Here is a 16,115-nt window from a genome sequence, read left to right as displayed (position 1 = left end):
CTGTGTGATAATCAGAGGAAATGATCTGCTGACCTCAAGCAGTCTTTGAAGTCTGCACAAACATTACCTAAAGAAGAGGGAAGGACTATTGAGCAGGACATACATCCCCCTAGGCTTAGTCCCTCTTGACACCCAGAATGCCTCTCCAAAAGTTCTGCCAGACTAGTGGTTCTCTCTAAACCTAAAAAAAAAAAAAATCTGGGCTGCCAGAAAACTTGTGGTTATAGAGCATGTTCAAAGACTGCTGTGTAACGTACTTTGTATATCAGTGTTTCATTTAAGCCTAACATGCAAAAACTGTCATGCAGCAAGCATTGATTTCTTTAGGTTTGAATTACTAGTAAGTTAGCATCAGGGAAAAAACAAAACACACCAACCACAAAAAAATCCAATCCGCTCCAAAAACAGGCCCCAAATACAAACACAAATCCGATTTACATTTATGCAGGCTTTTATCTTAGGCAAGACAGCATGCAAAGTAAAATGGAACTGCTCTCATTGTTTAGCTTCAGCAGTCCCTTGATTTTAAAGACACAGAAATTATAAAATAGTAGATCCACATTGTATAATTTATCTACTGGAGTTATCCTCAAACATAATGCCAACTTGTAATTAATCATAATAACTCAGTTTCAAGCGATGAGAAGTCATAATAGCATCTCTTGCCACTTCAGTCAAAATGCACTTTGAATTACAGAAACCCGCTTTTTTTAACACTTAGGAAAGTCTAAAAAGACTGCTGGTTGCTGGTACCATTGGATTCCTTCATGACTACTACAATCAAGCGTGTCTGGTAATTTGCTTTTAAATTTTGTCCCTCAGCCACTGCAGAAACAGCAGTTTCTACTTTAAAGTTCACACCACACAGAACAGAAGGTCCCATGCTCTCCTTCTGTGTTTAGTGTGACTCTTCATAGGAAATCCACCTCAACAGAAGTAGGATTTGATGTCTTTGATGAAGAATGGATCTTGTCCAAGGCAACAACAACAAACAAAACCAAACCAAAACACTGCCTCCTGTCAGAAGGCTGTCAGAAGCACACAAGCCCTTTCCACTTAAAGGAGAATTCAAGATAATGCCTGGTTGACTAAGTTGATAAAATGATCCATGACCTCTATTTCACCATTAAAAAAAGAACAAGAAACCAATAGCATGTGCCTGTGTATCTAAAGATTAGTAAGGCTGGCTGAACACAAAATTATTTCATATGCAAAGAATTGCATAAGAACAACAGATACACTTCATGGTCACATTGCACTCATCTCCTCTGATATGTTCCAAGCCATGTTGAAGTGAGAGACTAGGCTCATGAGACCCAGAAGGGTTCCTAACTCCAACTTCACATGTACCACTGTATTTTTTCACACAGAACTTTTCTAGAGGCTGAATTTCTACTGAAAGCAGTTTAAGTTCTCTCTAGAGTTATCACAGCTAAAGAGGTTGGCCATACGAACAAAATCTACTGTGATACAAAGTGACAACAAAAGCACCAATTACCAGCCAACTTCACTCTGACACCAGCTGAAGGATTTGCTGAAGAATCCTGCCTGCAAGAATTGCCTCCCTGGCCCACCTAGGCAATCCAGAAAGCAATTTCTGAAATGTAACTCACAATAGCTGTTCCTGTTTGTTACACCTTGCTCACTGTATCTGGTTGCACTGTTGTCACATGACTAAAATGCCCTGCAGCCTAACAATTACGATTTACAGTCACTGAACTTGGAAAGCATTGGTTCAGATCAACAGGTAATTTTAAAGAATGTGATTAGGGCTATCCCTCCAGAACAAAGACATTAAGTTTGTGTTGCCTGGGTAAATGTATTATCTGACTGTACAAATTAATCACTGGGAGGATTTGTGGGATTGTATTAACACTACTTGCACATTAGGTCATACAGGTTTTGTAATGTCACAACTGCAGTCATCATAACAGCATTCATAATCATTAAAAAGACAGCTGTACATATCCTGTTTGACAGCTATTCTTGTGTCTTGCTGAGAAGAAAGAAAAGAAATGTGAGCTTGTCAAGCTGTTCTTCTGAACTAGTTATGGCGCCTTCACTATAAAGTCCGAACCATGAAAAAAATTATCTTTATATAGTTTCAATGAAACTTACCTTCCCATGTTAACTGAATTGTTGAAAAAAACAAGCATTTAAACCTTGTTTTCTTTTTATTATGATACCACGGGCACTGAAATTTAAAAATTGCATCTTTGCTCTTAAAAATCTCAAGAGAAAGCATCAGTGAAGAAGAGACAGAACAAAAAAAGACTCAAACCTTTGTACAGCACAAAAAGGTTGGCAGGCCTTTATGGCAGATTGAAGCCACAGAGAGCAAAAACATCAGGAACACATACAAACACCACATTTCTTTAGAGATTAAGGAATGTGCAAGCTTTGACAAAGCATATTATATTAAGGATGTTTATAATCTACTTCCATGGAGACAGTTCAGTAGCTTTACAACATAGCAACAAAGAGCGTGAACTATATTTTCCATCTGTTTTGTGCAGACTGTTTTTTTACAATGGAAGTCAGTATCAAAGCTAACTGTTGCTTGGGATTTTAAACAGCAACACAAAGGGGTAAAGAAATCTTATGCAGTACAAGAGAAGATGGAGGATATGAATGGCTATTAAATATATATACAAAAATATGTGATGAAGATCTCGTTTCAAGCTGGAAGTGTTACACATGTAGCAGTCACCTAGTTTCAGCTAATATTACTGTATTTATTAATTGTAAAATATCATATAAAAAACCTTACAGAACCAGACAGATTATCACCTTCAGCTGAACACGTGCAACGAGAACAACAAAGCAGCCCCTTTCCACATTGTAAGAGAACTATAATCAAAAGTGGAAAGATACAGTCACAGTACAAAACATGAAATCAGCTTTAGGTCAAGCATGAGGAGAACAAAAAGGATAACACTGTAAATACTTCTTCCAGAGGAAAACAAAAATACCAGCATTGGAAGTACTCCTTCCATCTCCAAAGTTAATTTACAGTGGAATTGTACAAAGTTTATTACAGCATAAAATTTCTTCTGAATCTATTCACATTAAAACAGATAAAACAAATAAAAAGCATCTATTGTACTCATATATTATTAGCAGAAGTTCTGCCATTCTGCCACTGTTAGGCTGGAGTTCACCCCATGTTATATGGCATAGCTGTTCTCCCCGTGCACAGACCACAGGAAGTAGTGCAGAAAACTGCATTTATTTTCCCAGAACACAAAAAAGCTGCAGTTCACACCAGCTTTTCCAAGAAAAAGCACAATGCTTAAGTTTAATAGGTATGATCTGTACAGACAACACTTTAAAAGAAAAGGCACTTGAAACACTCCATGGTACATGACTAGTATTATGTTAGAAAAACAAATGTGTGGTGTATGGAATATACAGCCCTTGTAGCCAAATGTTAGACTACCCTCAAACCTAAAGGGAAGTCAATTGAACATTTATAACCTGCATTAGAAAAAAATCCTGCTGTGAAAAATATGCCCGAAGTCCCTCAGATGAGCCTTCAAACCCACTGAAGATATCAAACCCAAAACTTAAGGTATTTTATGGAGACCACCACATGGATCCAAGACCACGCCTGACCAGCAGCAGTATCTCCCACCATTCCAATAAATGCCATTACAACAGAACTATCAAAACCCCCTACAGATCCACTTCCAGGAACCCAGTGTAATTCCCCGTGGTTACCAGGTATCTACAGAGCTTGCATGAAGACACTGTTATGCAAATCCTCCACTTCAGGATGAACTGTCAAAAGAACTAATCCCTACACAAGATAAACACTTGTAGTGGATTTTTTTAATCTACATAACACTTTCCAAAGGTTTCCCTTGGTACTAAAATTTCCAAGTTAATTAAGTACCAAAATCTATGGACTCAACCAGGACATTAGGGCACCATACCCAGAATCAATAGGCTACAAGCTACTAATGTCTTCATACTAATGGAGAAAATCCCACCAAAAAAACCCCACAACAACCCAAAAAACCCCAACCAACTAAAAAAGCCCCACAACAAAACAAAAAATGTGACCCAAAACCAAACACAAAACCCAACAAAAAACCAAACAAAAAAGTCAAAAAGTCAACGAAAAAAAAAAAACAAAACCAAAAAAACCCAACAAAAAAAAAAAAAAAACCAAAACAAAACCCCAAAAAACCCACAAAAAAACCCCACCAACCAAAAACTCCAAAGTGGCCATGTAGCCTTTTTCTACCCCAAACTGTTCTCACTTCTCTCAAAATACAATGAAGAAAGAAAGTACAAGTATGAAGTACTATAAGAATGACTGCATAAAACACAGGTTATAGCCAAAGCTATAGGGTTAGAAAAGATGAAGAGTCTGACAACCATACCCAATGTGACTGAATTACCTGTGTTTACAGGAAACACCTCCCAAAACCAAACTTGGAAAAGAAGAATAGCTCTGTTGTGATCAGAAAACAAAGCAAAATAATTTTGCTCTAAAATTCTGAAATACAAGAATAGTGTTCAGAGAAATGAAGTGTAGTCTGTGCAGTTTTATAGTAAAGTTATTATTTATTAATAGTACTAACATTTAGTTAGTCAGTATATTTGTCCTGCCATTATGCACATCTCCAAGGAGTTCACAATAGAATCCACAGACTGGACAAGATAACCAAGTACTCAGCTTTAGAGCAGTAATTCAGTAGCTCTTCTGACTGAGCTTTAATACACTAGTTTCCCTACGGAAATCTTGCTAGCTGGTCATAAAATTTAGATTTTTTTTCTGCATTTTTTTAAAATTTTACATCAAACCAGTATAAAAGCACAAGATTTTATAATATCCATAGGTCTTAATCTATTCTTCTAAAACTCAAAGCCAGTTCAGCAAAATAGAGGGATTTGTATGTCACATAAATCACAATGAGGTAGACTAAGAAACAGTGCAAATGAACTGCAGATAACTAGCAACAGTCTTCTCCCTCATTCCCTGCAGCTGCATTAGCCACATACTGAAGTGCTGCTCTTAAATTTAAAATCAGATAGGAATCCTCAAAGTGCAAGAAATGTTACTCAACAGAAGTCAGCTGACTGGTTACACTCCATGTCAACACCTTAAAAGCTTTTAACAGCATTGCTGCTAAAGCAGCTGGACTGATGTCAAGTACTAGCACAGCAAGGCTTGACATCCACTGGAAAAGACACACCAGCCACCTATAAAGTGTCCACTTTGTTAGAAATAGCCAGCTTTGCTTAGAAATAATCAGCTTCATCTAGAAAGCAACAAATAGAGCTAGGGCATCCATTCTCTCACCTGGATAGTGAGGCATCCCTGAGGGGGTGCCACCTGAGGGATGGGATGTGTTTGACTACTGTACTCTTTGGCAAATTCCTGTGGGAGGTGGCAGCCATAAATACTGAAGTACCATCTTCTGGACAAACTAAACACAAGCTGGCTCTATAAAGAAATTATGACAAGAGGGCTATGAAACAGGCTTTATGAGCTCCAGATAATAATAAGATCCTACACAGAACTGTAACTATCAGACCAGTAACTGATACTGTAAGGTACTGTGAGAAGTATTTATCTCTGTGTTGGTCTGAAACTCCAGAAAAGCAGCCTGGCAGACAGACTACCTTCTACTATGTATTTTTGTAGAAGAATCCCTTAAGGGCTAAATAAAGTGAACAGAATAGTCCTCAATACCTACTTTCATCAATGGTATTAAATGGGACCTTATGGAATGGAGCACATTAAGTTCTGAAGTGCATTCTGTCCTTCAACAGGACCTCCCAATGTAATATTCCTACAGATTTCACCTAACACAAGGCACAATGGGAGAGACAGGATGCTGCAAATGTGTGTGTGCTCTTTACTAACATGTCCTAAAATTGAGAACTTCCACCAAATGTGTTGGTTTGGTTTATTTGTTTGTTTGGTTTTTTTTCAAAAGGAAGCTTTTGTATGAAATCATTGAGAAGGCAGCACCTGAATCTTTCACAGAACACATCTTCATACATCTTTCTGTGAAGACTTTGATCCATTCAATAAGAGGTCCTTTGAAATCAAAGATGCTTCTAGCCAAGTTCAGCTTATGATAAAAACCATAGCCTGCAAATTTCCCACCAAGTCAGAGTTGCACATATCTGTCTGTGTATCTGTTATATAGCCATACTCATCCTACAGTGTGCTCTCAGACTTACCCTAAAACTCTGCAATAATTTCAACAACAAAGGTATTGAGCTTTCCCATGTCAGTAAGTTGTATTTGGCAAGAAGCTTCTGGTATCCAGCCACCTGGAACTGCAGTGAGGTGGAAGAGCAGGCTTTGTGCCTGAAAAGGCCCAAACCCTGGGGACCTTGTCTCGTCTTTGACATTTACAGACTTGTTTTTCCTGAACAGCTCTGTTTTCCAAGGATCCTGGAAAGATCAAAGCTGTGCATAGAAAACCCACAATTGCTAAAAAACCCTCTATACTGCAATGTCCTGAACCAAAAGACACTTGTCAGGAATATAGCTATAATCCTAGAAAAGACAAACTATATTTCAGATTGGAGGTACTGAACATTTTGCTCCCAGCTCCTGGCGCGGTTATTCTATAGGAGTGACACATCTGTTTGTACAGAGTACTTAGTTCTAGAGATGCTAGTTGCAGGACAAATGAGTTCTCCACTGCCCATTCAGAGCCTGAGTTTGCCAACACACTTATATGATACAACATTAAGCTGACCAGCTGGAAGGCATGCTTGAAAGTCTTAAAAAGCTTCAGAAGTATTGTACTGGCGCCTTTTTTCTTCTTTTTTTTTTTTGCAATCCCAGTGTCCACGGACAAACAGTTAAGAAATCTTAGGAGCTGCTAGCCAACATGAATTTGAGAAGCATGCATACTCTGTAACACATTTTCCCCCATGTAGGCAGTATTGTAACCACAACTTTTCCACTATGCAACAATTAGGCAATAACCTGAGCATTAACAGAAGCTTAGCTTCTTGTGGCAGAAAGAAGCCCTACAGGTTGGTTTATCCTGTCCTTGACAAGTCAATTTGTCTTGAACTAAAACTCAATACCAAAATCAAGAATCCGCTCAAACTTATTTAAAGTAATCTCACATCTCTCCTCTGGCCATATGCTCTTAAAACACATTAATTGGCATGCAGGTTTTTCAGACAGCTTCTTCCTTTAAAAATTAAATCTGTACTATCTGTTTATTAACTCTGAAACATTAACAAACATCTGCACTCTAGCAGGACAAAAGTACACACTGTAGATTGTCAAGACTGTCTGTGTTTGGGAATTTGTGGTAGGTCAACTGCATTGATGTGAAATAGCATGAGCTGACCTTGTGCCAAAAATATTTTCCATCAGAACCCACTAAAGCAGGCATGGACAGTAGGTCAGCTGGCCTGCAAGTCCCACATAGCCTAACACAGCCCACAGAAAGGCTTCATTACTGACTACTGCCTGTCTCCAAAGAAGCCAGAAACAATTATACTACACAGTCTTCATGGAAGTCTCTGTACTGCAGACACTACTGCAGTACTAGTATAATTTTTTCTTTGTAGAAAATTGATGCAACTGCCAGGACTGATGATAGGAGGTAGTGCTTCTGTGGGTCATTCAGGTATTTTCTAAAAACTCTGCTCTAGTAAATCATGTACCACATCATGAACCATGAACTCTATTTCACACTAGTCCAGAGAAAGAGTGCACATCACCTCATCTGTGACTACTGCTGTTGAAATGCTTAACCTTAATGTTACTGATTTAAAAGCATTTTAGTTGTGCTGTTGCTAACAATATATATTAGTAACCAGTGCTACCAGTATTTTCTCGTTTTCCTGTATGAGCAGGACACCAGCATTCTGCAGAAACCTGGCATCTCATATGCTATTGAGAGTAAAAAGTGAGACATGCATTTTAAATCAAATGGAGTATAAGAAATTAAGAAAAATTAAATTACTTCAACAGAACAACATTTCTAGTTGTATTTCTGCTATGACAGATCAGTGTTTATGAAGACATAGGATGACAGCTCCTAGCGTAACAGAAATAGAAAGAACCAGAATATTACAAGAACAAAGAAGGTGTACACTTACAAAGGTTTATAAGCTCTATACAAACACTACAATGTTGAATAAAGGCCAAAAGAAGAGGCACTGAAGAATTCTCATATTTCAATGTACAACACAAAGGGTACAACTTTGCTAATGTCTGTGAACACTCTTCAAAGCATCAAAGGCTGAAAGATTTCTCCTGCCTGGTCCAGGTTAAAGCAGTTTTTCTGGAAGCGTGCCACGCTCTGTGGGAGGGAGATAGGGGTGCAGCAACAAGCTGGATTTAAAAGATCCTCAGCTGGAAGTACAAATACAGAGAATGATGTTTAAAACTGTTAGACCCCTGGAGAGAAGCAGGAAACTCTCTTTATGACCCCCAGAGTATTTGTTTTTCCAACAGTTTCCCAGCTCAGCTTGAGATTCTCAAGGGCAGCAACAAAAAAAAAAAAATTGACTTTGCTCAAATTAGTTTTGACTGGTCCCCAGGTTCCCAAGGTGATAATTTAACACCTCATTAACAAGTGCATTATTGGAGGAAATTCAAATGAACAGATTTTAATGATAATTGAATGTTTTCAGCCTCAGCCTGCAGAAGGAGTATTTCCCCCTTGGAGTACAACAGCAGTCGCTGTTTCCATTTGTGGATTGACTGCTGGCAATGAACGGCAAAGTACTGACTTAATTTATAAATATACCATAAGCTACTTAAAATTCAATTCCAGGCGCTGAAACATGGCTATTCCTTCATTACTGCTTATGTTTGTACTTGCATATAATTCTGCTTTGTCTTTGGAAAGAAAAAGGCAAGGTTACAAAATGTCCAATTTCAAGAAACCTACTTGATTAGGCATATGATGGAACTGCTGAGGTCCTATCTTCACTTGAGGGCCTGATTAACCACAGAGAAGTTAAAATACCAATTGCAGTCTTTTCTCCTCCAGAATTTCAACAGACCATCTAAGCTTAGTTTGGTTTGGTTGTTTTTTTTTTTTTCCCAGCATGCTTCTCCCTGGGCATATTAACAATACAACAATGGTCCTGAATTCTGAACAGCTCAGTTATGCTCAATTCTCTGCCAAGACACCTGTACATTCTTATTATTCTGGTTATAATTGGTTTGACTGCCTTCTCTGATTTAACTCACTCAATATTGTTGCACATAGCAATGACAAAAGTAGAAATTAAAACAAATTTTTTTAAAAGGTTCTCACTGATGAGATGGAATCAATTACTGGCTCTTCACCACTGAGGTGCTGAGACAAATACCAATCTGACTCTGTGCTGCTAAGTGACTGACCAGCCTTCAAAGAGCAGTTATTTGTTTCCAATTGTTTGGCAGCTGGGATGGCCAATGCAACTGCTACCTCCACTGAACTATGTTAGATAATAATCCTTCATTTCTATACAGTGCTCAAGACAACGTTCAGTCAAAATTTAAGAGCCACCTTGGGCAAGGTGTATCCATGACTTATTCTATACATGCTCTGTGTTTAGGTGTGGAATATTTGCCACCTAAAACTCACAGGGAAGTCAGTCAAACTTGTTACAAATGTCAAGAGCTATAATTACTAGTAAAGAATTAAGGTCTGTGGAAAGAAACAGTTAATCTCTTTTACAAGCCATTAGTATTGCCAACATTAGTTGAAACTTGAAACACACCTGGATTTAAGGCTCATCTTCAGTTTTCAATACATAGGAGAGCAAATTAAGTTTCACCTCTGAAGGTGGTTAACCAGTCCCTAGACTGGTTTCACTTTGCATGTTTTGATTTGCCTGTATCTCACTTATTATTTTCTTCCACTTGCCCCCAGCAACGTTATCAGGGCAACAAACAGGCTGGGTCCTGAAGAGCTACAAGGCTAACAGAGCTCCAGTTGTACAGGATGCATCACTGGCTCTTATGTAAATAACAGAAAGGAGCCAGCTGGATTCCCAGTCCTAGTGAAATTGTAGCAGCTAAAAATCTAGCTTTCAACTCAAACCAAATCATTGATGCTGAAAAATTCACCAAGACAGGTCAAGTACTTAACATCATAAATCATAACAATGTCTCATTTACCATGACAAGAACCAAGCTGTCTCATTTTCTCTACAGTCAATTTAAATAACAGCAAGAATCAAGTGGCTCTATGCTACAGCTTTCCAGAACTCCATTCCAAGAACCAATTTGTCATCTTTGTGTGTGTATACTACGACCTTGAAAAGCCTACTTATTGTGTCTTTTTATTATCATTGTTTAAAAAGCTCTTTTATCTACAAAACTATCTGACATTCATTCATCTTGTGGCTGAACACAGCAAGAGCAACATTCACCAAACTGCTGACAAGTGTCTGCAACACTTTCTCATTAAAGTTTTCAACCACTGAGACTTTGAATTGGAAAACATTTCCAAAAGTTTGTTTTTGTAGAAAGAAAACTTCTCCATCTCTCCTGCTCACCTTGCTCTACTAGATATATTAAAGCCAAATGTGATGATATACAAGATATTCATGTGCAGTGTCACCTGAGTTCTCCAAAGAGAGTCTATATGCTCAAGGTGCTCAACACTCTTGAGGATGACTGTTCCTTTGAAGAAATTCTAAAAGGGACCACAGATCAAGTATGTTTTGTTTAAGACCCCATGATGATCTTCTAGCCAACTACAGTACAAGACAAGTAATGCAAAGTAAAGCAGGATAGACAGAATCTCGATCTGGTAATGTAGAGGAGCTGCAGTACTGGAAGAACCCACAGAAGAATCCACCACTACCAAGAACCCATAAGGTGGCTCTGCCACCTTATTGCTTTAGCTGTTAGCGTAGTTTTGCAATCCAGATGAAGGAAAAAGTAATATATTCATATATAATGACACTGCTGTAACTGTCTTCAGGGTGACTGAAGTCTGGTAGTCACTTACATGCATACACCTTACAAAGAATTAACAGATTAACTTGAGTAGAAATCAAAACACAAGAAAACGACTGTGCCAACTAAGGCAACACATTAGCACATAAGCACATGTCTCACATTCTCTGTAGAGAAGCTTTTCATAGCATCTGTGTTTTCTCTGTGCTGCCTCCTACCAATATCCTATTTAGTCACTGGTAACTTGCTGGAAAAATCTGAAAGGAGACATTCACTTTTTTTAATTATGTAAAGTTTTAGTAATTACAACACCTTATACTGTAAGTTTGGAGTCTTCAGATGCTTCTTTAGATTTAGAAATAACCTAGACAATTAACATATTCTTGCAAAATTATTTACAAAAACCCTTTCATCTTCAAAAACTACTTGGTTCTTATTACCTATTCCTCAGCTGCAGACTATCTCTATCTGACATGACAATTTCCACAAAGATTTGATGACATGGAGGACAGCAGGTTTTACAAATAGCATGTGGTAAACAGAAGCAGGCAGACAAAGAAGCCACAAAGGCTCTTTTCAAGAAAGCACTCTTGAAGCTATTAAAAGATTTAGCTGTGGTCCAAAGCAAAGTTGGGAGCTAGCCATCTACTGTTCGGATTCCAGCTCCAACTCCTGTGCTGCTGTAAAACCATTGCCCTATCTCAGTTTCCTTTACCAATTCATTCAGCTTGACTAACTTAAAAGCAATGAAATTTTTGTAGTACACAGTCAATTCAGAGGTGCTTGTCAGTGACCCCGTTTAACACTATTTCTCCACTTGTCTTTCACAGTTAACAACTATTACCAGCACCCATCTACTCCTTATTTATTCATAGTCAAACCAGCTGCAGGCAGTGGTCCTCCAGAGCCCCACTTGTAATTCCACAGACTCCAAACACAGGTTTTTCAGCCAAAGCCCTTAAACAAAGAAAAAATGTCATGCTATCACTAATCAGCTGCTTAGTTCACCCAACTGAACTTTTGCCAACTTCTTCCACCAAAAATGTCTACAAAGTAATATTATCTCTAAAGTCTTAAGACAATGTAAAAAATGCATGACTGGGAAACAGCACACTGCAGAAAATAAACAGAAAAGCACTTTCATGCAGAAATCATCCTGTGAGGCGCTTATCTTAACTCAAAGTTGACTTAGATGCTTAAAAAGCCATCAACACATTGACAAGACCTGCAGCTGAGAAATCCTTTGAGATTTGACAGGGTTCTGGCTATCCAGCTGTTATACCCATCACTTATGAAAAGTGCTAAAGCTTATATAGAAAGTGGACACACAGAAACTTCTTGGAAATGAGACACCTATCAAACACCAAAACCACTCATTTTGTTGTTAGAATGCCAAGGAATTCTGGTACTTCTTGGCACCAAATTAGCAGGATATAGCTCAACATGCATTTTAAGCAAGTTGAGTACATAAATGTTGTTTTGAGTTTATTTTTTGGCTATATTGGTTCCTAATCTGGTTTGCCTTTCAGCTCGGATGGATCTTGCTGGCATAATGGCAGGAGAACAGTGTGGAATGGAAGTTACTTCCTTACTCCTGGCTTGAACACATACCACACAGGAGCCTCAGAATGAGACAAAAATGCATGAGTTTAAATACTGTAAACAGAAATCAGTTACACATTCCTTGCTTCCTGCTTCATTAAGCAAAACAGATACTGGAAGAAACCCAAAACAAGCAACGCCAAAGCAGACCACAGATTGTTGGCAAATCATCAGCTATAAAAACCTCAAATAAAGTTACTTTTAAGACTACAGCAAGACAATTTTTTGTGTAGTGTGAAGCTTGCTTAGTACCTGTGCTCAAGAGCAGGGAATCAACTCCTGTATCTTGGTACAGGTCTCACAAGGACCACTCAGATGCACTCAAAGCTAGCACAGACACAGACACAGACTGCTGCCCAGCTGTTCTTGCCTCACTTATGATGTCTCTGCTGAGCAACCTCCTATACCAACTGCTGGCATTTAAGTCTGTTCTCAGATAATATAAGCAAACCAAATGAAAACTGTTATAACAGGAAAATTCTCAAGTCATATCTCCAGTGAGCTTTTCCACTGCAAGTCATGGAACAGGTTGGTTGGTCAGATGACACATGTTCAAAAGCCAATTCACTTCTTCAGCATACACCACCACCACCTCGTGGCCAGATGCCTCAAGCTCCAAGAATTCAATATATACTGCAGTCAGAATTCTAAGAGCCTCCAAACTAAATGCCACCAACAGTTCCTCAAGAAACTACATCTGCATCCTGTGTGAGCTGCTCACATCTTTTTAATTACCTGTGAAGAGGGGAAAGTAACCTACATGCAAACCATACTATTTCAGCTGCAAGGCAGCTTAAAGGGCTACTTACTCCATGCTGTAAATGAAGGAGGCTGCTACCCATAGGCAAATGAGACAAGAATCTGTCATTATAACTTTGAATGCCCAGAGTGTAGCACAAATGTTCCCTTTTTAACTTCTACAACGAAAGAGGAAAATTAAGACAATAAAGACAAATATGCTGAATTTTTACTCCTAGTCCATTAAGTTCAGTGATTTTGAAAAATGCCTCCAGCTCCCCAAGTAAAAAGGGATTTCAGAAACATTTCCACATTCACCTTGAGATGGAAATACCAAATTATATTAGAGACTAAAATTGAAAGCACTGTCCCTGCAATAAACCAGCACACAACTATAAAAGATGCAATAGCAAAATACTCTGAAAGTAATGTTTAAAGTGGGGCAAATAACAAAGGACAGACTATGGAAAGAAAAAGAAGGCAGCTAGAATAGCTTGACAGAAAACAAAAATCAGTACAAGAAAACAGTGTGTCCTAGACAAGACTAAGATGACTTACCTCTAGCTGAAACTCTTTATGCTGTTACTAGGCTGATCTGCCAAGCAGAACTGTAAACTGGTTCCAACTGGAGAATTACTAGTGCATAATTATGGAAGTGTTCGCTGAATGTGTTATCTGTCAAAGTGATAGAGGCTCTTTTTGGCTTCCCCTTTCCACGTGCTTACTGCTAGAAAGACTCACCAATAGTTGTACCATCTTCACCCATAATGCACTTCACGGAGGTGATGATTTGCTCCACAACAGGAGGTGACATTGATGTTGCATATGCAGCACTGTGAGAGTATGTCCTGAGGTAATCAATCAGTTCCTAGCAAAACACAAGAGGCATCAGACACAGCCTTCCCAGCACTCAGAGACATGCTTCTGTCATATCTTCAATCACAATAAAACAGGGCACCACAAAAAAACTCTTTCAGAATGCCCCATAAAAGAGCAAGAATCTCAGGGAATAATTTTACAGTACAAGAAACAGCAGGAACATGACAACTCATAATAATGTCACAGTGCAAGAACGTGTGTTGATCAGAGACAAATGTCTATGACAGACTTGTTTAGCTAACACCATCAACAGTGGATTGCAACAAAGGTTTGCAGTATGTTTGCATTACTTGAGCTGTGCCCAGGGTGAGTTTCAAAAGTGTTTATTCTAACAGTGCGAATATAAAGAAAATGAAATAGTGGGGAGCAGGATCCATAGGTGTTTATGGATCATGCTCAATACACTTCTTTCCCCACAAAAACCACCATACAAGGGAACAGGTCACAAAATCTCTCTTGTTCATCAGCACAATACAAATAAAGCAGTAGGTGTCATTTGAGAATGCACAAACCTCAGCCTAATCCTTCTGCATTTCCCATGTAAACACATCCTATTTCTCTTAGAGGACAAAAGCAGCTCATATAGGAACAAAGGACCAATGCAGCTTACATCTAGGCTGCTTGTTAACTGTAACAAAACCATGCTAAAATATGATAAACATCAGTAGGAGTGCCAGGAGAGATTCTGTCTTTTGCTACCATAAAATGAATAATGACAGCTCTGTAGCTATCAAAAGCTGCAAATGTATTATAAAAACCCCCAAAAGTGTTCTGTTGCCATCTGCCTAGGGTCAGAGTTGAAGAAAAGGAAGTTGTAAAGGGACTTTGAACTAAACTAGATAAGAAGATGTAAGGCCTCTTACATATGAAGTAATCCCTCAATCAGTAGCTAAAACAGTTGCAAAGGCTTCTTAGCTGCTTTACCTTATGCCATGGAGTCAATCCCACTAGCTCATTACCTTTGGAAAAAGATTTATATGATTTTTTTTTCCTGGGGAAGCTGTTGAAGTAATTTTAATCTAACTGTTGCAAACACCCCCCAAGAAATATCTCCAAGTTTTATCTCCATTTATGGGTGGAAGTAATTATCACAATTAATACGTAAAAAATTATTGTCCTGGTAGGAAAATGGTAGAATTTTACCCTCCAATAAAGCTTAGAAGCCTGATCTGTGAGATCAGGTATTTGATGACATGAGAAAGGTGACACAGGGAATGGTCTACACCATCCCTCTGAGAATTAGAGGTTAGGCAAGTGCAACACTTACAGCTGTACTTTCCAATAGAAAGAGACAGTTACCAAAGCAAATATCCCCAAAACCTCAAACAAATAAAATGCCAAAAAAAAAACAAAACAAAACAAAAAAAAAAAAAAAAAAAAAAACCACAAACAAACAAACAAACAAAAACAAAACAAAAACAAACCCAAACAATCAAGCAGTCAAAAAAGAAAAAGTGTCATTTCAGAAAGCAAACTGCTTGCACCCAGGGGAAATCAATTCTACCAGACTAACCTTCTTGCCCCCAATGTATCCTCCTGCAGCTCCAAAGCTTTTCGTGAATGTTCCCATCATAACATCCACATCTTCAGGATTGAGTCCAAAATAATCCACTACACCCCGGCCACTGGGACCCAGGGCACCTATACTATGAGCTTCATCAAGGTACAGATAGGATTTGTACTTCTTCTTAAGGGCAATCACTTCAGGCAAACGGACTATGGATCCCTCCATACTGTTGAGAAACAAAAATTCAGTATAAGTTGATTTAATTGCTGGGACCACCTCATAGAGACTAAAATCACTAAGCATTCATTTCTTCACTCTTTTAGTGATTACAAACACCTAAAATTTGCTAGATCATCACAGTCTGCAGAGATGTACCTCTCCTCCTTGCACCTGGGGCCCAGATCCCTCCTTTCTACCTGCTCAGCATCTACAGAGACTAAACAGTAGCAGCAACAAGAAGCTAGGGCACAGGAATGTGTTCAGTGATAATTC

General features: G+C 38.5%; 1 protein-coding gene across 16 annotated transcripts in view; it reads right to left on the bottom strand.

The window, feature by feature from the left end:
- Positions 1-16,115, bottom strand: part of SPTLC2 (serine palmitoyltransferase long chain base subunit 2) — a 78,126-nt gene that overhangs the window by 33,610 nt on the left and 28,401 nt on the right. For all 16 annotated transcript variants that reach the window (XR_010364381.1, XR_010364382.1, XR_010364379.1 and 13 more), the window contains exons 8-9: positions 15,630-15,849; positions 13,979-14,105 (exon numbers count right to left, since the gene is read on the bottom strand). Coding sequence is in view for 5 of the 16 variants with exons in the window: in XM_064423735.1 (XP_064279805.1) it covers positions 13,979-14,105; positions 15,630-15,849 (347 nt within the window). In the remaining 11 variants the exon portion in view is untranslated. The remainder of the gene's footprint in view (positions 1-13,978; positions 14,106-15,629; positions 15,850-16,115) is intronic.

This window comes from Passer domesticus, chromosome 6 (genome assembly GCF_036417665.1).
Source record: "Passer domesticus isolate bPasDom1 chromosome 6, bPasDom1.hap1, whole genome shotgun sequence".
NCBI classification, from domain to species: domain Eukaryota; kingdom Metazoa; phylum Chordata; class Aves; order Passeriformes; family Passeridae; genus Passer; species Passer domesticus.
Note: the sequence above shows the minus strand (reverse complement) of the source record. Positions and strands in the feature narration are given on the sequence as shown.